Consider the following 23,486-nt stretch of genomic DNA (forward strand, 5'->3'; position numbering starts at 1 on the left):
TATATATATATATACACCTACATATATATATATGTATATGTATATATATATACCTACACACGTATATATATATATATATATATATATATATATACCTACATATATATACACATATATATATTCATACAGAAGAGGACAGAAAGAAAAAGATAAAGAAAAGCAGAAAGAAAAGATAAAAAGAATAAGAGAAAGAATATAGGTAAATATGTGTGTGCGTGTGTGCGTGCGTGCGTGTGTGTGTGTGTGTGCGTGTGTGTGTGTGTGTGCGTGTGTGTGTGTGTGTGTATAATAAAAGATCAAAGCATTTTTGAAAGAATGAAGGAAAGGGAAAGTATTTCAAGAGAACATATGGAAGATGTTGGAAAGGTTGAAGAAAAGATGCTGAATCTGGAGAAGTGTGTGCGTGCGCGTGTGTGTGTGTGTGCGTGCGTGTGTGTGTGTGTGTGTGTGTGTGTGTGTGTGTGTGTGTGTGTGTGTGTGTGTGTGTGTGTGTGTGTGTGTGTGTGTGTGTGTGTGTGTGTGTGTGTGTGCGCGTGTGTGTGTGTGCGCGTGTAGCACTGAAGGAATATAAGGAATATGTCAAAAGATGAAGGAGACAATATTGGAAACGGGAATGAAAAGAAGAAATTGATGGCGGCGGCGGGGGGGGGAGCGGATGAGGTGGTGGTGTTGTAGGATGGTGGGTGGGTGGGGTGGTGGGTGAAGATTTGCTGCAAAATGGTGATGGGTGGGGGGTGGGATAATTGACATAAAAAAAATAAAATATAGAGAGTAAATGGAGAGGAGACTAAAAGGTGGAGGGAGGGGGTAGATTAAATATGGTGATGGAGGGGGGGTAGTGGGTTTGCGCGGGGGGTGGTGGTTATTGAAAAGGTAGGAGTGGCAGGGCAGCTATAGGTTATGGAATGAGAGAAGGGAGCAGAACAAGGAGGAAATTAAGTATATGATAGGGGCTGGGAAGATACTGGTGGTAGTGGTGGTGGTGGTGGTGGTGGTGGTGGTGGTGGAGTAGGCAATGATGGTTATGATAGTGATGTTGATTGTTGCTGTTGTTGTTGTTGTTATGCTTGGTATTGCTTAGCCCCAGGTCATCATCATCATCATCATCCCTGATCGAGCAGACCTATATGATGAAACGCATTCCGGCAGTGACCATTCCATCGTTTTTTCATTTTTATTTTCACCCCATGCACACAGAAACCCAACTCTACAATATCCAACACATTCTTTTCTTTCTAAGGTAGCGACGTATGATTTGAGAGGAGATCTCTCTACTATTTCTTGTAGATCGCGCAACCATGTAGAGGCTCCCTCACCCCATTGGCTCATTGGAAATGTTGGTCTTGATTGCGATGATGACGATGATGATGATGATGATGATGATGATAATGATGATGATAAGGGACGATAGTAGTAGAAGAGGCATCCTCGCTGTTGTTGTTGTTTTTGTTGCTGTTGTGAGATGGCTGTAGATGAAGTTGTAGTAATGCTAGTATTTGTGGTGGTGGTGGTGGTGGTGGTGGTTGAGGCGGGGGGGGGGGATTGCAATGGACTTAAAAGTGTAATCCTTCAGTGTTGTTTAAAGGACAGAAGAATTTGGTTGGAAATCAATTCATAATAAAGACAAAGAGAGAGAGAGGAAGATTGGTGGGGGGGGTCGTGGAGAATGAGAAGAAGATGAAGGAAAAGGAGGAGGGGAAAGAGGAAGGGGAGGAGGAGAGGGGGGTGGAGGAGGAGGAATGATGGGAAATAGAAAAAAAATATGAAGGAGAAAAGGGAAGCGGAGAGAGAGACGGATTAAAAGGAAGACATTTGGAAGAGCGAGGAGGAAGAAAATGAGGGCAAAATAGGATAGAAATGGAAGAAGGAAGAAAGGGGGGGGGGCAAAGGGGCAAAGAGAATGAAGAAGAAAGGGAAAAAGAGGGAAAGATTGAAGAAAATGAGTGTGGAAGAAAAGGAAAACCGAAAGATAAGAAATGGAGAGATTGAGAATGGAAGAGAAAAGCAAGAGAGAGAGAGAGAGAGAGAGGGGATAAAAAGGAGGGAGATAGGAAGGAGGAGGGAAAAGAGAGAGAGAGAGAGAGAGAGATAAGGAAAGGATTAGAATATAGAGCAAAAAAAAACCAGAGGAAAGTGAGAAAAATCAATGGTAAAGAAAGACATAGGAAAGAAGAATGAGGAAGAAAAAATAATGAGAATTAAAATAAAACAGGGGGAGAGGGGGGATAAATAAGCCACATAAAAACCTAATAAATATATAAAGGAGAGAAAGAAAAACATGGAGGATGAAATTGTGGGACAGAGACAGAGAGAGAGGGAGGGTAAAGAAAAAGGAGGTGAAGAGAAAGGATAAAAGATGGGAGAGAAAGGGGAGGTAAATGGGGAGTAGCTTGAGCGGAGAGGCGATGGTTTTTGAGGCAGTGAGGAAGAGATGAAGAGTGTATGTGAAAACTGAATGAAAGCCAGATAGCAAATGAATGTTATTATAGGAGCTGCATTGCTACAAACAGACGTATAACAAGGGGTGTGGGATTGTGTGTGGGTAGGAGAGAGGATGGAGTGGGAGGAAGAGAGGTGGAGGAAGGTTTGAAAGGGAGGGGTGGAGGGAGGGAGTTGGAAAGAGTGTGAATAAATGAGAGAGGGAGAGAGAAATTGAAAGAAAGAGTAAGAAAGAGAGAGAGAGAAAAAAGGAGAAGAGAGTGAGAGAATGACAGAGGAAGAAAGAGTAAATCAGAGAATGACAAAGTATGAGAACAGTAGATGGGAGAGAGAGAGATTGTGGGAGAGAGAGAGAGATTGTGGGAGAGAGAGAGATTGTAGGAGAGAGAGATTGTAGGAGAGAGAGATTGTGGGAGAGAGAGAGATTGTGGGAGAGAGAGATTGTGAGAGGGAGAGAGAGATTGTGAGAGAGAGAGAGAGATTGTGGGAGAGAGAGATTGTGGGAGAGAGAGATTGTGGGGGAGAGAGAGATTGTGGGGGAGAGAGAGATTGTGGGAGAGAGAGATTGTGGGGGAGAGAGAGATTGTGGGGGAGAGAGAGATTGTGGGAGAGAGAGATTGTGGAAGAGAGAGAGATTGTGGGACAGAGAGATTGGGGGACAGAGAGATTGTGGGAGAGAGAGAGATTGTGGGACAGAGAGATTGTGGGACAGAGAGATTGTGGGAGAGAGAGATTGTGGGAGAGAGAGATTGTAGGAGAGAGAGATTGTGGGAGAGAGAGAGATTGTGAGAGAGAGAGATTGTGGGAGAGAGAGAGATTGTGGGACAGAGAGATTGTGGGAGAGAGAGAGATTGTGGGACAGAGAGATTGTGGGACAGAGAGATTGTGGGAGAGAGAGATTGTAGGAGAGAGAGATTGTGGGAGAGAGAGATTGTGGGAGAGAGAGAGATTGTGGGAGAGAGAGATTGTAGGAGAGAGAGATTGTGGGAGAGAGAGAGATTGTAGGAGAGAGAGAGATTGTGGGAGAGAGAGATAGGAGAGAAAGGAGAGATGGGATAGAAAGTGAGAGATTGTCGGAGAGAGGGATAGTTAAAAGGAATAAAGGAGTGAAAGTGACAGAGAGAGAGAGGAGGGGAATTGGAGAGAAAGAGAGACAACAAAGAAAGAGAGAGTAACAGAGAGAAAGATGAAAGAGAGTAAGAGATTCAAGGAGAGAGGGACGGCTAGAGCTAGTAAGTGAGAGAAAGTGACAGAGTAAGAGGGAGAGAGAGAGAGAGAGAAATGACAGAGTAAGAGACTGTAACAAAGAGAAAGATGGGAGACAGTTAGAGATTCAGAGAGAGAGGAACAGCCAGAGCTAGTATATGAGAGAAAGTGACAGAGTAAGAGAGAGTAACAAAGAGAAAGAGAGACAGTAAGGGAGAGAGGGGGAGGAAACAAGAAAGACAGAATAAGAGGGAGAAAGAGAGAGTGGGAGTGGAGAGATAGGAGAGGGGGAATGAGTAAATGAGAGAAGGACAGATAATGAGAGGGAGAGAGTTAGAGAAAGAAAGAGAGATTTATTTTCAAGGTCATTGAATAAACTGTACGCTTCAGCTGCCAACTTGCAAAAAAGTTTACCATGCACAGCTGCAATCTAATTCACAAGTTGTAACCCTATCATTTGTAGATAAATCTGTGAAATTTCTGATGGTGACTGATGTCTGACCACTACATAAGACAGATGGATAGATAGATAGATAGATAGACAGACAGATAGATAGGTAGATAGACAGATAGATAGATAGATAGATAGATAGATAGATAGATAGATAGACAGGCAGACAGATCAACAGACAGATAGGCAGATGACAGACAGACAGATAGATAGATAGAGATAGATAGATAGATAGATAGATGGATGGATAGATCGATAGATCGACAGAGAGACCAACAGACAGACGAGCAGGCAGACAGACGAGCAGGCAGATAGACAAGTAGGTAGACAGGCAGACAGACAGACAGGCAGACAGACAGGCAGACAGATAGATAGATAGATAGAGAGATGTCCAATAACCAAACCAGTGGTGGTGGTGTCTCAGAATGCAGATGGCTTTTCGTTTTATAAAGAATAAAAAGGAGGATGCTAATATTTTTTTGCAACTGAGTATAGTGGAAAAAGAAAGAGAGAGAGAGAGAAAGTGAAAGTAAGAGAGAAAGAGGAGGAGAGTGAGAGGGGAGGAGAATGGAGAAGTTAATATATGAAAGAGAAAGAATTAGGTTGGCTGGCTGGTCGGTCGGTTGGTTGGTTGGTTGGCTGGTTGGTCGGTTGGCTGGCTGGTTGGTTGGTTGGCTGGTTGGTTGGTTGGTTGGAGGGTTTGTCAGTGGGTAGATACATGGGTAGGTAGATAGGCAGGTAGATAGGTAGGTACAGTTTTAGGTGAGTGAATAAACAGGTGGTAGGTGAGTGAATAAATAAGTAGGTAGGTAGGTAGGTACATGCAATTGTTAGGTACATAGGTGAGTAGCTAACCAAACAGGTAGGCAGATAAACAGATAGGTACATAAGTAAGTAGATAGGTAGATAGATATATTGGCATATATGTAGATAAGCAAATAGCTATGTATGTAGTCAAATAGGTAAACGGAGAAATAGGCAGAAAAGTAAATGGGTAGATTTGTAGAAAGATGAGTAGGTAAATAGACCAACAGGTAAGTTGATAAATTGGAAGATAGGGAGGTATATAGGTAAGTAAGTAGGTAAATGAATATATATACATATATATATCATCGTTTAACATCCGCTTTCCATGCTAGCATGGGTTGGACGATTTGACTGAGGACTGGCAAGCCAGAAGGCTGCAGCAGGCTCCAATCTGGCAGAGTTTCTACAGCTGGATGCCCTTCCTAACGCCAACCACTCCGAGAGTGTAGTGGGTGCTTTTACGTGCCACTGGCACGAGGGCCAGTCTGGTGGTACTGGCAACGGCCACACTCAAATGGTATTTTTTATGTGCCACCTGCACAGGAGTCAGTCCAGCGGACCTTATCTGTTATTGTGGTTTTGTGGCACAACGCAAAGCAGGCATTGCTGTCCACTCAAGAAAACACATAGTAAATGATCCACAAGCAAACTCAACTTGTTCTATTTGGCGAAAGGTTTGCAAGGCACCAGCAGACGTCAAGAGACACATTCATGTCCACAGAACATGATTAATGCTTTATTTTACTGAACCCTCATTTGTGTGTGTGTATATATATATGCATATATATGTATATTATCATCATCATCAACATCATCATCATTATCATCATCATCATTATATATATATATATATATATATATATATATATATATATATATTGCAGTAAGAAGATTGCTTCCCAATCACATGGCTCTGGGTTCAGTCCCATAGCATGCCACCTTGGGCATGTGTTTTTTACTATAGCCTTGGGCCAACCAGATCCTTGTGAGTGGATTTGGTAGACAGAAACTGAATGAAGCCTATTGTATATATATATATATATATATATATATATATATATATATATATATATATATATATATATATATACAGTTGGATGCCCTTTCTAATGCCAAACACTTCACAGAGTGTATTGGGTGCTTTTTTCATGACACAAGAACATGTGAAGCAAACTTCTTAATCATTGAGCTATGCCTGCATCAGTAGACCTATATTTTCTTCACTTTTCATATATATGTATATATAAATACACAAACACACACACACACACACTCAAATAAACACACACATACACACATGTTTATATATATATATATATATATATATATATATATATCAATATGTCACATTGTTTTTGTTGTGCACATTACAATGATGGAGCTGTGTATCATTGTAAGAAATCAGATCCTTCTTTACTGGAACACTTCAAATAATTAAAGATAGAAGAGAACGGACATACAAACATACATACGTATGTACATACATGCATACATCCATGCATACATACATGCATACATAATACATCCATGCATGCATGCCGCATACATATATATACATACATACAACAACCTAGAAGTGAATGGAATTACAATAGACAACTAAGATTGTTAAACGGTTGCATTTTCAAAGCATTAAGTTTAAGCATAAATATTTAAATTTCTGAAGCTCACTGCATTAATTATGATAATTCTAACTTAACTGTGTTTTTTATGCTGATGGTATCTCCGAGTAATTAATCTTAGCAATTTATTTTTTTTTTAATTTTCATTTTGTATCTCTCCCTGGGTTACATTACTGCAGTCTTAGTGGTTCCCTTATCACAACATCAGTAAATACAAAGAAGTCCATTCTTCAGTGGAAAAGTCTCAGAAGACCAAAGCATATTACGAATTATCTCTTATATTGCCACAAGACTGAAATACAAGTCATTGAGCTAAAGTTGTCTTTTCCTCTCCACATAAACATTTCTAATTAAATAGGCTTTGTATGGATACCTGCGCACAAACATGCATACATACAGACAGACAGATGAGAGACATGCACATGTATGTATGTGTATGTGTGCATGTATGTATGTATGTGTATATATATTGGTAAATAGCACCATTTGAGCGGAATCGTTACCAGCGTTGCCTTCTAGCACTTGTGCTGGTGGCACGTTAGAAAATCATTCGAGCGATGCCATTGCCAGTGCCGCTGGACTGGCTCCCATGCAGATGGCATGTAAAAAACACCTTTTTGAGCATGGCTGTTGCCAGTACCGTGTGACTGGCCCTCATGTGTGGAGGCGCAATGGCCCAGTGGTTAGGGCAGCGGACTTGCGGTCATAGGATCACGGTTTCGATTCCCAGACTGGGCGTTGTGAGTGTTTATTGAGTAAAAACACCTAAAGCTCCACGAGGCTCTGGCAGGGGATGGTGGCGAACCCTGCTGTACTCTTCCACCACAACTTTCTCTCACTCTTTCTTCCTGTTTCTGTTGTACCTGTAATTCAAAGGGTCAGCCTTGTCACACTGTGTCACGCTGAATATCCCTGAGAACTATGTTAAGGGTACACGTGTCTGTGGAGTGCTCAGCCACTTGCACGTTAATTTCACGAGCAGGCTGTTCCGTTGATCGAATCAACTGGAACCCTCCACGTCGTAAGCGACGGAGTGCCAACACACACACATCTATGTATGTATATATGTATGTATAAGATACGTTTATACAAGCAATGCATATGTGCATATATATATATAAATATGTATATGTGAATATATGGAGCACATGTATGTGTAGATATATGTGTTTGAATTGCGAACATATATAAAATTAGCTACAGATATAAATACACAGACATTAGGTGTATATAAAATTAAGAAAACTGCGTTATCAGTAGTGGCAATGCAAGTAAGTAACCATTTCTTTCTGAGAATATGAATTCACATTGATTGACTGATATTATTTGAAGTATGAACAGCAAAATCTGTTAAAGCCAAGAGCTAGATCAAAGAGTAAAATGTTTTCACACTGATGATATTACCAGCAGTAGGCTTATGATGAGTGAAAATCCTACTCCAAGCTTTATTCTACATGTGAAATATGCTAAATCTATAATTATTTTAGAATAATTTTCATTGTAATCTAGTCTGTAAAATCTTATAATCTATTCTAGCATAATATCTTTTAATCATATGTAGCACATCAACTCAAGATTTGTCTTTCGAATGTTCAGCTTTCTATATCTCTCGCTATAATTCCTTCAATTGTCATGTCCAAATTTGTCTTTACGTTCAGCTTAATCCAAAACACATGTTAGTAGTAACTCTTTATACAAAGCTATTGTTGTCATATTAAGAATAGCAATGGGCTAGTTATATTTAATCAATATTAGCTAACCCTTTGACAGCAAGCTAATCAATTAAAAAAAAAATGAAACATTAAGTCCAACTGAAAAATCTTCTTTTAACATAGATTTGTAGTACTCAAGTGGAAGGATTTGTAAACATTAATAATTTCACCATAATGATGATGATGATGATGATGATGATAATAATAATAATAATAATAATGCCCGTTTGATTCCAGGATTGTAAAGAAAAAGGATGAAAGATAAAAAAAAATACAATCCCTTAAAATTTGAAATAGGAAGAACTGTAAAGGTTCATAAAGGTTCATCAATAATTGGTGTGTTGGGAACAGTAAACAAAGACAGAGACAAATGGCTGAAGGAGATTGGAATAGAATGCCCAGTAGAGCTCCTACAGAAGGCCTGTCTCTAAAGGACAGCAAGGATTATCAAGAGGGTTCTAAGCACTTGAAAGACTACTGAAAACTTGTGGCTACCTAAGGTTACAGGTAGTAACCTGCTACTCACTTAAATCCTACCAGGAATAAGACCAAAACCAAGTAGTGATGATAATAATAATTAATTCTTTTATTGGCCACAAGGGCTAATATAAAGATACATTAAAGAACATGACAAGACGAATAATGCCCTGGTGCAGTACTAGGCAGTGGCTCTCATGGCTTCTGATCTTGACTGATAGGAAGTGTTATCATGCATATGTTTTGACTTGGTGTAAAAGATGGGCTACAGCAAATAGTCTGCTCAATACTGCAGATTTGCTTATCAGTTGCTTGACCTTAACCAGTTGAGCATGTCCCTTAGTGGCTAATGATATGTGCATCTCTGATCACAAGCAGAAGTAGAGGGGGAGCATCATAGCCACGTTTTAAGAGGGATTCTTTAGAGCTTCACTAATACACCCTTGGAAACATGAGTGTTTTGTTCAACATCCTTAAACAAACCTCATTCACACTCATTTTGAGCAGGATGGGCTACTCAACCTGAAGAAATTTCCAACTGCAAGATCATATGCTGTTTATCTTGATATGGCATCACCATATTGTGTACATACGGTTGTAATGCATGTGCTTGGTGTACGTTTATCAGACTAGTAGTGATGACGGGTATACTGAGCTTCGTATATTTGTAGCCCAGTGTCATCTTGATAGCATACACTGCTCTCTCATTCAATACTACTATATATATATATATATATATATATATATATATATATGCTTTCGGTGTGAATGGTTTTTTTATACAATCCTGTAAATAATAATAATAATGGCATTTTTATATAACCTTAATGCTTATGGTAATTACCGTGCAATGACTAAGGAAAATAGTCTAATAAAGGGGTATATATATTTATATATGTATATATATATATATATATATATATATATATATATATATGGCATCCGCCATGATAGATCGCTAGCCACTACACATTCTTTATTTTCTCTCCCTGTTTATTTCTGTGTTCCTTTCTGTCGAAGAGCATAGGCTCGAAATGTTAAAGACTTTTTCACTTCCCGACCGTTAAACTAATACGTCTGTTTGTTGTCTACACCACCTGTCTTCGTCTTTTGCTTTTTTGTGAATTCTCCTTATATATATATATACATATATATCTACATATATATAAATATATATACATATATATACATATATACGTATATATACATATGTGTGTGTGTGTGTGTGTGTATATATATATATATATATATATATATATATATATATATATATATGTATGTGTGTGTGTGTGTGTGTGTGCATGTTTATATGTATGTGTGTGTGTATGTATGTATAATTGAAAACAAAGGTCGTCTACTGAGTTGAAAGTAGCTTTCATTTACAATTAAGATGCAGCGTCAAGACAAGTTGACACAAGCACACACTGATTCATGCACACAGACACACATGCACACACAAACACACGCACACACACGCACACACACACACGCACACACACACACACACACGCACACACACACACACACACACACACACGTGTATGTGTGTATCGAATCCACTCAGAAGGCTTTGGTTGACTCAGGGTTATAATAGACATTACACTTGCTCCTAGCAAAAAGTATTAATTTCATCAAGATAACAATATTTACATTTTTTTTCTTTTGTTTTTTTTTGTTTTTTTTCTTTTGTTAGATATCAAAAATTATATTCTGGTACACTTACCACATCTCCATAACAAGGCCTGATATACTTGGATGCATTCTGGAAAAATAACAATAATAATAATATCAGTTAGGGGCAACAAATTTCATTTTAATTCTTTTCTTTTCGAAACATTAATAAATTAAAGAAGAATGCAGCATGGAGTATATGTAGCAAATGTGATGTTTGATGCTAGTGAAACAGGTGTAGTGAATGGAAGATTAACAGAGGCTAAAGATGGATCGTCGTCGTCATCAACATCATTGTCATTATCATCATCCTCATCATTGCTGTCATGTTGAGGAGGGGGTGAGAGCAGGCTAAGGAGGAGGGTGGTAGGAGGCTGAGGAGGGAGAGAGGATGCTGAGGAGGAGGGAGGGAAGATGCTGAGAAGGAGGCTAAGGAGGAGGGATGGAGGGGGTAAGCTGAGGCAGTGGGAGGGAGAAGGCTGAGGATGAGGGAGAAGGCTGAGGATGAGGGAGCGAGGAAGCTGAGGAGGTGGATATTTTTACATTGGTGCAAGGCCTAATCAACTGAAATGACCAGACCCTTCTCTTCTTCCGCTACAGTTTGCTGTGTTGTACTGATGCGAGATAACTTCACAGATGAGATAATAGATAAAAATTGACCATGAGTTAATCACACAAGTAATTCCAATGGAAAAATAGGTGTTTGGGGTCAATAAAAAAAAAATATAGAAAGATTAACATGCTTTCAGGGAGGTTTCATAGATTGAAACACAAAAAGGTGCAGACATAGTGTATGTAGTTAAGAAATTCACTTTACAACTTTATAGTTTCAGGTTCAATTCCACTGCCCAGTACCTTGGGCAAATGTCTTCTACTTTACATTTAGACTGACCAATTCTGTTTGAGTGTAATTTAGCAGATGCAAAGTGTTGAAGTCATATTCATTATGTGTGTTTGATCTTTACTGATTTTAATTATTTGAAGTCTTCCTCTAAAGAAGAAACTGGTTTCTGACAAAGATGCAAAACTCCATCGATCGAATGTCATTTACAAAAGTGATGAGGTTACATTTTGAACTAGAAAATAGTTTTGCATATTTATAATGTCCTGCTTACAGATTGTATTTTGCTGGCTGCTTTCTTTTTCTGGAAAAACTGTGCATATGCATAAGTGTGTGTGTGTGTGTGTGTGTGCATACATACATACATATGTATACGTATATATATATATATATATATATATATATATATATATATATACATACGTTATATAAACAGTTATGTGTGTGTGTGCACGTGAGTGTGTGTCAGAGTATATGTTTACTGGCGTAAACCAAAATGTCAACCTGTGTTTCTTTATATCAAAAGCATAACATAGTAATTCAACAAATAGAGATCAATAAAATAAGTACCTGACTGAAATAAGCGCTGGGGTCGATATGATCGACTAAAACCCTTGAAGGCGGTGCCCCAGCATGACCACAGTTCAATGACTAAAACCAGGAAAAGATTAAAAGTGTAGTAGAATACAAATGAAAGGAATGACATATAATATACTGTACATATGTCCCATAAATGGAGACAGCCACCAATGGTTCAATTAGAAAACCCTACAAATCCTTGATAACCCAAATTACCAAGGACAGATGCCCTCATCTAATAGTATGCTTTGGTTTGTAGCTTCATATTCAGAATAGGCCCTCTCAGTCATACCACACTCACCACTCTCATCTCACCTTTCAGTAAATTTACTGGTGTGGTGATCAAATCTGTTTCTACCTTGACCTTCCTCTTCAAGTGGTACTTGAAGAAGTTGATAAGAAATCGGTTTGCCAGTAGAGAAAACCTCTGTCTTCAGTCCTCTTAATCCTTCACATTAAAACAAGGTCATAAATTGTAAAGGAGAAGCAAATTCTGGACTTTTAATTTGAAAAGGCCTTAAGCTATATAAACTTTGAATATTCTTTGTAGAAAAATTATACCGGGTTTCACAAAAATTGAAGACGTATATGTCTTTAATTATTTTGAAAATCTTGCATATTGTGAGGTCCTACACTGTAGCTCATTTAGCTTATGCCTAAATCTGGCAATGCAGAGGAGTTTAGTCAACTGTCTCATTCCCAGTACATTATTGGTATGATTTTATCTACACCAGAGTGACAAATGACAATGTCGATCCTGGCAGAATTTCAACATACAAAAATTCATTGAATAATAATAATTTATTCAATTAGTACAAAGCCAGATTTTTTGGTTAGGGAAGGGAATAGTTGATTATGGTGATCCTTAGTTGTTTTATTGCAGAATGCGTGGTCAATGCTAAGGCATATGAAATGATAATGACAAGCTGAAAGAAATCTTGAGGAAATGGATGTTAAGAAAGTAACTGAACATCAAAATCCAATTTCTCTTTACATCTTGTTTATTGTGTGCAGACTTGGTGGTGGACTTAATCAAAGGGAAAAGGCCAGTTCCCATTATCTTTTTAGGGGCTTCAGACTCTGATTAGAGGAAAAGAGAAGCTATCTTCTGACATAGGGCTCAAATGCTTGAAAGTGAATTCCACTAAAGGCACACCAGGACCAGATGGTAGGTTAAACAAAATGATATATTAATGTGTGCAAACCCAGAAAATTCAAGGTCAGTCCAACGGCTGGTGATCTTCATTGGTAAAAAGTTAAATCATAAAATTAATAAAAAAATAAAATAATAAATTACAGAAAATTTGTTTCTTATGAAAAATAGGCATCTATTATTTTAGACTCCTATAATGTATTTTTGCTTTCAAACTTTTATAATTACTTTGTAAATGCTTATGACCAAGGTCTACTGTTTTAATGAGACCTATCAACTCACCATGCTCAGCAGTTACATAGTCACACCTTAATGGCAATGTATTTATATATTAATAATTTGTTTTGTACGCTAGATAATCCATTTGATCACAAGGCACTGCTGAAGAGTACTACATCTTTTTGTACTATGAGAAACCGGGAACAAATTTTTTCAGTAGGGTCCATCACTCTACCATATATATATATAACAACAACAGCTCGTCAGACTATATAAAGAGTATGATGAGCGGTCCACAAAGCTTTGACTTTGCTTTTGCCAAACCACTAAGTTACAAGGACGTCAAACACACCAAAATCAATTGTCAAACGATGGTAGGGGAACGAACACAGATGCACACACACACACACACACACACACACACACACACACATATATATATGCACATATATACATAGGCGTAGGAGTGGCCTATGGTTCCGGGTTCAGTCCCACTGTGTGGCACCTTGGGCAAGTGTCTTCTGCTATAGCCTCAGGTCAACCAAAGCCTTGTGAGTGGATTTGGTAGACAGAAACTGAAAGAAGCCCGTCGTATATATGTATATATGTGTATGTGTATATGTTTGTATGTCTGTGTTTGTCCCCCCAGCATCGTTTGACAACCAATGCTGGTGTGTTTACGTCCCTGTAACCTAGCAGTTTGGCAAAAGAGACCGATAGAATAAGTACTAGGCTTACAAAGACTAAGTCCTGGGGTCAATTTGTTCGACTAAAGGCAGTGCTCCAGCATAGCCACAGTCAAATGACTGAAACAAGTAAAAGAGTAAAAGAGATATATACATGAGTGTTTGTATGATTTGGAGAGTGATGGACTCGACCAAAGAAATTTGTTCTTAATGCATCATGTAACAAAAAGATGTAATTGTCTTCCAAACAGTTTTATGAATCAAACAGGCATCTGACTTAAAATAAAATTATTTACATGGGACTATATAGTTGTTATGGTGCGACTATGCAACTGCTGAACATAGTGAAATGTTAGGTTCCATCAAACAGTCTGACCCTAGTCAAAAACATTTACAAAGTAATAATAAAAGTTTAAAGATTAAAAAAATGTATAACAAAGGTGTGAAACAATGAACTTTTTCACTCCAGTTTTTTCTTTTTTTAGTAAATTTTTATGATTTAACTGCTTTGCTGATGATGACACACCCACCCTCAACAGTGTCCTAGATATTCTCTTCTAAAGTACTTGATTGTTTTAATACCTACAACTGTACAACCTAACTCAAGGTATGATAATCTATTTGATTCATAACAAAAAAATATATACCTGTGAAGTCATCGGTGGTTTAATTGCTGTAGTTGATGCTTTCCACTCATTTTGAGGTTCCAGCACAAAGTAGAATTGGCTTGAGGAATCTATCAGTTGGGATTCTGTATTCCGTCTTTCATTAAGGTTTCTTGCTAGAGTAGCTGAATGACGGTTCTGAAAGAAAGAAGATAAAAATTAATTTTGAAGACATACATAGGATTATACGGAAATTTTGCAGAACTGTACAAATTTGATTTAATAGGATAATAATTCATTTAGACTTTAGCTTCATGGCAGTTATTTAGTTTCGTGGTTGTTATTTAGTATTGTCAATTAGTTACAAGGCAACCTTATTTCTGCTGGTTTCATAAGAAAGGACTCAGTACGCTCTGTTAAGCGGTTGGCATTAGGAAGAGCATCCAACAATAGAAACTAAGCTGAAACTGAAGCACTGGAGTACATGGTTCTCTGACTCATTAGATGCAGTTGAAATGTTCAACCCATGCCAGAAGGTGAATGTAAAATGATGATGATAATGATGCAGATGATGGTGATGATGATGATGAGGAGGAGGAGGAGGAGGAGGAGGAGGAGGAGGAGGAGGTGGAGGAGGATAACAATCATAACTTATGTGGTGTATGTCTGTAAATCTATGTATATCTATATACAATACCCAAGAGACTCTACACCAAATGATCCTATAATATTTTGGAAAAGATTCCCCTTTTCAAATGGCCAAAAGAAAGTGATTAAAGAGTTTAGAGAATTATATTGTTGTTAGCATACTATTTTAGCCTGGATGCTTCAAACAGAGTGAACTCTGTTATAAACCTCAAGATGCCAGTAGTGGTGTTAAACAAAGTAACAGATGAAGTTTAAGCCTTAGAAGGATTTAAACTCAGAATGCAAAGAGCCAGAACCAATCTGATATTCTTACAGTTCTTCAAATCCACCAACCAGGATTGCCGCTTTTTTTGTTTTTCATTGACTTCAAAAAGGACAAAAAGCAAAACAGATTTTAACAAGATTTGAACCCAGATTACAAAGATTCAAAACAGAGTGAACTCTGTTATAAACCTCAAGATGCCAGTAGTAGTGTTAAACAAAGTAACAGATGAAGTCTGGGTTCAAAGGTAATATTAACTAAAGAACTAAAGAAGTGGAAACTGTAAAATAATGGATTTATATTTTAATCTGAGTTCAAATCCTGCTGAGGTCAACTTTGCTTTTTATCCTCTCAGGTTTCTGACATGAACTAAGAGTTATTCAATCGATTTTACCCAGAAAAAGTGTGAATTTGCATTAATGTAAGAAACTAATAATAATAATTACTAATAAAGGATATGAAAACCATAAAAATATTGAATCTATAGCTCAAGTTATAATCCCTGTTTTAGCTTCAAGTAAAACCTTGTTAATCTGCTAGTTAAATACCTTTATCTCAGAGACAAGGGGAGAAAATGACTGTTCCAATATGGAGGTGAAAATAAAGTCAAGCAAGTCAATAGAAAACAAAACAACCAAAATATCAGTGGGTCATTTAACTTTACATTGATCTTAGATCTTTTCTACTTATAAATCATTTCTTGTAATTTCATCCCCACATTGTTAGAATGCTTAACCCTAGGTCAACCCTATCCAAGTAGACTCTATACTGAAAGGCATTTATACAGAAACCACCCCATTCTTTTAATATTATGTAATGGATTAAAGGCAGCGAGCTGGCAGAAACATTAAGACATCGGGCAAAATGCTTAAATTGAGAGAATCCTACAAACCAGACCATTATATAGAAAAACTAATGTCGACCCCTAATATATGAAATAGGACATATTGAATGATCTGTAGTGAGCAGAATGAGATGATTGGGCGCAGCTGTTTGGATGCTGACAATTTGGCATGAGTGACTGGACATTCAACCTGTTTTAGCCACTGTACATTTTGGCACTGAAGCCAAACCCATACACACACACACACACACACACACATACTTGCACACAGAAATATACACATACAGATCAAAAGAGTGAGAGAAAGTGAAAGAGTGGGAAAAGAGAGAGACATTACAATTTATTAATTGAACATGACTGACAGAGACATCTTCCCTTTCCTCAGACACATAAAAAAGAAATATGCTCACACACATAAACAGAGAGGGAGAGAGAGAGAGAGAGAGAGAGAGAGAGAGAGAGAGAGAGAGAGAGAGAGAAAGTGATGGGGAGAGCAAGAGAAATATTATAAGTTTGATGTCAGATATGTCAGCGTTGAATCACTGACACCAAATAAGTGGCACCAAAATGGCTGCGTGAAAATGTCTCATACCCTATAGTAAGATAGCATCTTCAGTATCGTAGTCATATGCCAAGGATCTACCTGTAGTTAATGATTTCAAATAGCAGCAGGATGTTTTGATAATATTTCAAATGTAATCTCACCAAAGAAAATCAATGAGAAAAGAATATAAACAGTGGGGAAATCTCTATAGTAAAATATGCTTATCAGTCTAAATCCTTCCACAAGAATGAAATGGTAAATAGAAAAATGTGTGATATATTGTACAATATTTTTTTTTAAATGATGAAGATTAAGTTAAAGACATTAATTAAACATTAATTATGCCAGTTCTCAATGATGAAGTATGACAGGTATCATAAATATTTTTTTATTTTTTAAACTGATAGGCATCTGTGTTTCCTAGACAAAAATCTTTACAAAATATCAAAGTGTTAAAACCTAAGATATAAATTAGCTGAAAATCATATCTATAAGATATTGAAACTTTGGAAGATAGAATTCTAATAAACTGTGTCAATATGGCTGAAGAATTATTAACTATCAATGGAAAAGATCTCTGGAGACATTTTTGGTGATAGACATTTGGGAATTAGTTTTGTCTGTTTAATGAAACAGCTTCATAATGTGAAGTGTTGCCTCTTTGCATCACTTTTCAAATTCAGAATTAGTAATTTTCACTTTCTGATAATGCTTTCTTTGTATTTTGTCTTAAATAATAATAAAAAGAAGAAATTTTTAAAAATTGAAAATTGACACAAATATAATCTTTCTTCTTAAAATCAATAATTTTTAATCTTTTAATAAAAAAAATAAACTAAAGAAAAGAACCAGCGAAATTTCGTAGAAATAAGAAAAATATAGAGGAATCTGCTATAGTATGAAATACCAAAATTAATATGAGGATATATTTATTTAGACTTATCAAAGAGATTATATTTGACAGAGATGATATTTCAAAGTAAATTCCATATATTTTGAAGAAATACTAAATTCCCCTGAAGCTTATCTTAAAATAGTTTAACTAGTGTTATTCAATAGTTTGATCATGTTGATGAAAATATTGAGCCTTCACCAAACTTCTAAGATGTGCTGGGTCTTTTATAAGTGCTAGTATTATGCATTTGCAATAAACTGGATTCTCATCCAGAGGGAAATATAAACATCACAGAATCCAGAAAACTGGCCTTATGAAGCTCAGGAAGTATTATGCATGTAAAAGTAAACAGATTCTGAAAATGCTTTAATATTTTTTTAAATAATAACCAGTCACATCTTACTTCTTAGTAACAGTACAGATAAAAGGGAAGTTGCAGAGTTGAAAAACTTGCTTGATGCTGTTAACCTAGAGTAGAATTTGTCAGTTATAACAGGATTAAAGCTTGCACCTTGAGAGGGCAAGAGTCATATCGGGGCTTAAAAAAGTTGTAAAGGATTAAATATCTCTACATATCAGTTATGGCTGAATGGGTAGGAAGTTTGCTATGCAACAATGGAATTTGAGGTTCAATCACACTGCACTGCACCTTGAACAAACGTGTTCTACCATAGCTTCAAGTATGAAATATACTTGTTTTCATCCAACATCATTTTATATATATTTGCTATAATTTTGTATATATTTGAATCGAATTATACTTGGGCATAGTAATTTTAATTTTAAAAAAAATGTTCCAAACTTTTGGCCATCACTGTAATATGAAAGAGGGGAAGGACAAAGAAGTAAGCAAGCTGAGGTAGATTGAGTAGAGAGGATCCAAGGCTCTCCGGAATATTTATGTATTATCATCATCCTACATCATGTTTCTATGCTTGCATGGTTAGAACAATTCATTAGGATCTGAGACCATTTTCATTGCAGTTAGACAAGCTTATTGTTTGGGGAGTTTGCAGAAGGAGGAATAAAAATAGCAGTGTTAGAGAAGGGAGTTATAGAGACAAAGGGGGAAAATAGTGTCAGAGGGTATACTGAGAAAGAGTTAGAGATTACAGATAAGAACAATGGGGTGAGTAAAGTACACCTAATGCTACCCATGGGTGGGTAAAGTGGTGGGTGAAGGAAAGACGATGAGGAGGAAAAGCCAGAGCATCCCTTTTTCTTGACATGTGTGTGTGTGTGTGTGTGTGTGTGTGTGTGTAATACCCCAATTAAGGGCCTCAGAAACCACATGTAGCCTTGAGGATCACAGATTCCAATATTATTGCAGAAATAGCCATGTTAGAATAAAGTTAGTATTTACAGGAGCAGCTCTCTGGAATTCCACTGGTGTAGTAGAAGCTATCCATTCATTTTGTGGTTCTAACACAAAGTAGAACTGACTGGAAGAATCTATCAACTGTGATTCTGTATTTCTTCTTTCATTTAAATTTCTTGTTATGGCAGCTGAATTGCGGGTCTGTAAAAAAAATTATGAAATATGACAGTAATATAATATAAGATAATAAAATATAATATAATATAATGAAATATAATAATATAATATAATAATATATAAATATCTCATCACAGATTTATAGACATTTGTAGACTGGAAATATTTAAATATTTTTATAAATAGAACAAAAAATATGACGAGTGGAATGTCATTTTGTTTTGAAAAATGTTTATGTGTGTGTGTGTGTGTGTGTGTGTGTGTGTGTTTGTGTGTGTGTGTATATATATGAATAGGATTTTATCCCTAATATTATTATTATTATTATATATATATATCAAGTCCTTGTTGATAATTTGTTGATTTATCAAACAGTCATTGCTCACTCATTTACCTGATTACCTGAGTTAGGAGTTAGGTAACGCATTACATAACCTAACTAATTGTGTTATGCTTGCAACAAAATGAAAACTCCTAATGAAACAATTGTAGTAAAACCAGATGATTCATTTGTCTGTCTTTATTACGTTTTTACACCACTTGTAAGGTTCCATTTATCATTGAATACTTTCGGAGTTGTGGATTGCCTAACAACAGTGATCTTCATTCATCAATGCCTTCTGTGCTGAGATAATAATGGTTAACTCAGCTGTCTGCTTTGTGTGATTCTGTCTGGCCAATTAGTGGCATGTTTCGCTTTGTTATGCCTTGATGCTGTATGGATCTCTATATATGCATATATGTATAGACACAATGTGACTTATTAGAAAATCTAAGATAAATTTGAAGTAGTTAAACAGCAAATTTTAACCTTTTCATAATGGAAATTTAAACAGATGTAAATACAGCAATTTATTCAACAAAGGAGATTGCCCTAACATGTTTCACAGTTCATTGAACCACGCATTCAAGGATAAGTACCCCATTCATTCCTCAGTCAACAAAGAGAACTTACTGCAAATAGCTATTTAAATCAAACATAAACTAGTAGTTAGCTGTTATGGTTAGATTAATTTGCATACTAGGGATTTGTCAGAAGTGTGATTAAATAAATGATAATACTGTTTATGCAATATGTAGTGTGTATTAGAAACAAACAGATGAGTAATCAATGCAGAGCATTTCCCCATATTTCGTGTCCAAAGAGAATAACAATATGTATTTAAATTCTAACAGCAAAAGGCTTAAAAATTGCAGTTTAACTAGTTTTAATTTACCACAGTTTTCCTAATACACACAGCATTTTGCATAAGTAATAATTATTATCACATTACTGACTAGCAAACAAAGATTAAGCTAATTAGTCTAGAAATTATAGATAAGTTCTAATTTGGATTTTACTGAAATAGCCTTTTTGCTATAATTTTCTTTAGGAAAAGAGGAATGTCTTCTGATCAGTGGTCAATGAACTCTGATAGTTAAGACATTTTATTTTCATTTTTCTATGTCAAATGGAAATAACAATACTGCTTCTATCACTAAAAATGAACATATGCAACAACATATGTAAGCAAACTTTTTTGTCAGTATGATACAATACATGTGTATATATATATATATATATATATGTGGAGGCGCAATGGCCCAGTGGTTGGGGCAGCAAACTCGCAGTCGGAGGATCGCGGTTTCGATTCCCAGACTGGTGTGTTTATTGAACAAAAACACCTAAAGCTCCACGAGGCTCCAGCAGGGGATGGTGGTGATCCCTGTTGTACTCTTTCGCCCTAACTCTCTCTCACTCTTTCTTCCTGTTTCTTGAGTAATGCTGCGATGGACTGGTGTCCCATCTAGCTTGGGGGGGGGGGGGGGGACCTACGCCATAAAAACCGGGAAACCAGGCCCATGAGCCTGGCTAGGCTTGAAAAGTGCATAAAGAAATATATATACAGTTGAAAAAGTCTCAATGACTGAAACCGGTACTGAAATGTTTTTATAAAATTATTTTACCATTTCCTACCTTGATTTTTTTTTTCCATATACTCTTACTCTTTACTCTTTTACTCTTTTACTTGTTTCAGTCATCTGACTGCGACCATGCTGGAGCACCCCCTTTATAATCGAGCAAATCGACCCCAGAGGTTATTTTTTGTAAGCCTAGTACTTATTCTGTCAGTCTCTTTTGCCAAATGCTAAGTTACGGGGATATAAATACATCAGCATCGGTTGTCAAGCGATGCTGGGGGGACAAACAAACACACAAACATATACACACACATATATACATATATATATATATATATATATATATATATATATATATATATATATATACATATACGACGGGCTTCTTCCAGTTTACGTCTACCAAATCCACTCACAAGGCTTTGGCCAGCCCGAGGCTATAGTAGAAGACACTTGCCTAAGGTTCCACACAGTGGGACTGAACCCGGAACCATGTGGCTGGTAAGCAAGCTACTTACCACACAGCCACTCCTGTGCCTATGTATATTTATATATACATATATATGTATATCTATATATATACATTTATGCATGTGTGTATATATATGTGTGTGTGTGTAAGTTTTGAACTGTATATATATATATATATATATATGTATGTGTGTGTGTGTGTGTGTGTGTGTGTGTGTGTGTGTGTGTGTGTATCTGTACATATATGCATATGCATTTATAGGTACATATATATACACACACATACATATATACATCCATGCATACATACATATGTATATACATACATACATACATACATACATACATATATATATATATATATATATATATATATGTATGTATATGTGTATGTATATATATACACATTATATGATGATGATGATGATGATGATGATACTTTTTAGCTTATACGTGTTTCAGTCATTGGACTGCGGCCATGCTGTAGCTCTATCTTTAAGAACTTCATTGAAAAAATTCAACCCTAGTACTTATTTCTTTTAAGCCTGGTACTTTTTCTATTCTTCTGCTGAGCTGCTAAGTTACAGGGATCTAACAAACCAATGGCAGTTGTCAGGTAGTAGTTGTGGACAAGCCAAGACACACATAATATAACTACATACGTTCATGTGTGTGTGTGTGTGTGTGTGTGTGTGTGTGTGTGTGTGTGTGTGTAGATCTTTATATATTGTCACTTTGCTGTATAACTTATTTATGGTATCTTTCCTATCTATTTAATATTCTGATTATCAATTTCTTAAGCTGTAACTCATGGAAATAATCATTAGTGTGTCAAAAAAAAAACTCTTTATAATATTATTCCTTTGTGAATCTTTGTAATCTATTTCCAGATCTTAACATGATCATTTTTACTTTCAACCCATTCCATAATGGAGACATTCTTGTGTAAGTACCATCAACAACTGGGGGTTGATATTATCAAATACAAACGTTGGAGTTCATCGCAAAACTTCAAGTCTTGTGCCTATATAAGAAATCAATACCAAGTCTATTTTCTCTTTATATTCTTTATATTCTATGTACAGTGCTACATACAACAATGAAATATCTCTCCTCTGTTTCAACCAGTCGATTCTGTTCTATTCTGTTCTATTCTGTTCTATTCTGTTCTATTCTGTTCTATTCTGTTCTACTTATGAGCTATAATTACACTGTCACAGTTATCTCAGTGTAACATCATACAGGTTTCTCTCTGTAGATGATATGGTCTGGGTTACACTGCACTTATTACACTGCAGTAGTTACTTACATTCAGATAATATTGGTCACAGTGTATTAGTCATGCTGCTTTGGTTACAACAGCAGCTTTTTCTAGCAGAATACTTCCTACTATATATACATACATACATATATATATATATATATATATATATATATATATATATATATACAGCAGCCATTAATATTACAGCAGCAATTACACAGCTGTATCAATAGAATAGTTACTACACAGTAGCAGATATACTTGATACATACTGTGTCAATGATGGTCACAGACAAGGCTTATATGTATGTGTATATATATATATATATATACACACACACAAATATTATGTATGTGTGTGTGTGTATGTGTGTGTGGCACCTTGAGCAAGTGTCTTCTACTATACCCTTGGGCTGACCAAAGCCTTGTGAGTGGATTCGGTAGACAGAAACTGAAAGAAGCCCTTCGCATATATATGTAAATATGTGTGTGTGTATGTGTTTATATACATATATATATATATATATATATATATATATATATATATATATACACACATATATATATATAAACAAATATATACATACATGCGTCTATATATACACATGTAATTATATAAATATATGTATTTGTATATGTGTGTGTGTGTACATAAAAATTGAGGGGATAGTTATAATTCAGGCTGTCACATTT

General features: G+C 36.3%; 1 protein-coding gene across 22 annotated transcripts in view; it reads right to left on the reverse strand.

Moving 5' to 3' along the window:
* Nucleotides 1-23,486, reverse strand: part of LOC106872895 (protocadherin beta-15) — a 181,419-nt gene that overhangs the window by 53,231 nt on the left and 104,702 nt on the right. For all 22 annotated transcript variants that reach the window (XM_052973036.2, XM_089362766.1, XM_089362764.1 and 19 more), the window contains 4 exons: nt 19,025-19,180; nt 14,511-14,666; nt 11,797-11,877; nt 10,438-10,476 (listed from right to left, as the gene is read on the reverse strand). In XM_052973036.2, the coding sequence (XP_052828996.1) occupies nt 10,438-10,476; nt 11,797-11,877; nt 14,511-14,666; nt 19,025-19,180 (432 nt within the window). The remainder of the gene's footprint in view (nt 1-10,437; nt 10,477-11,796; nt 11,878-14,510; nt 14,667-19,024; nt 19,181-23,486) is intronic.

This window comes from Octopus bimaculoides, chromosome 14 (assembly GCF_046866305.1).
Source record: "Octopus bimaculoides isolate indiv1 chromosome 14, ASM4686630v1, whole genome shotgun sequence".
NCBI lineage: Eukaryota > Metazoa > Mollusca > Cephalopoda > Octopoda > Octopodidae > Octopus > Octopus bimaculoides.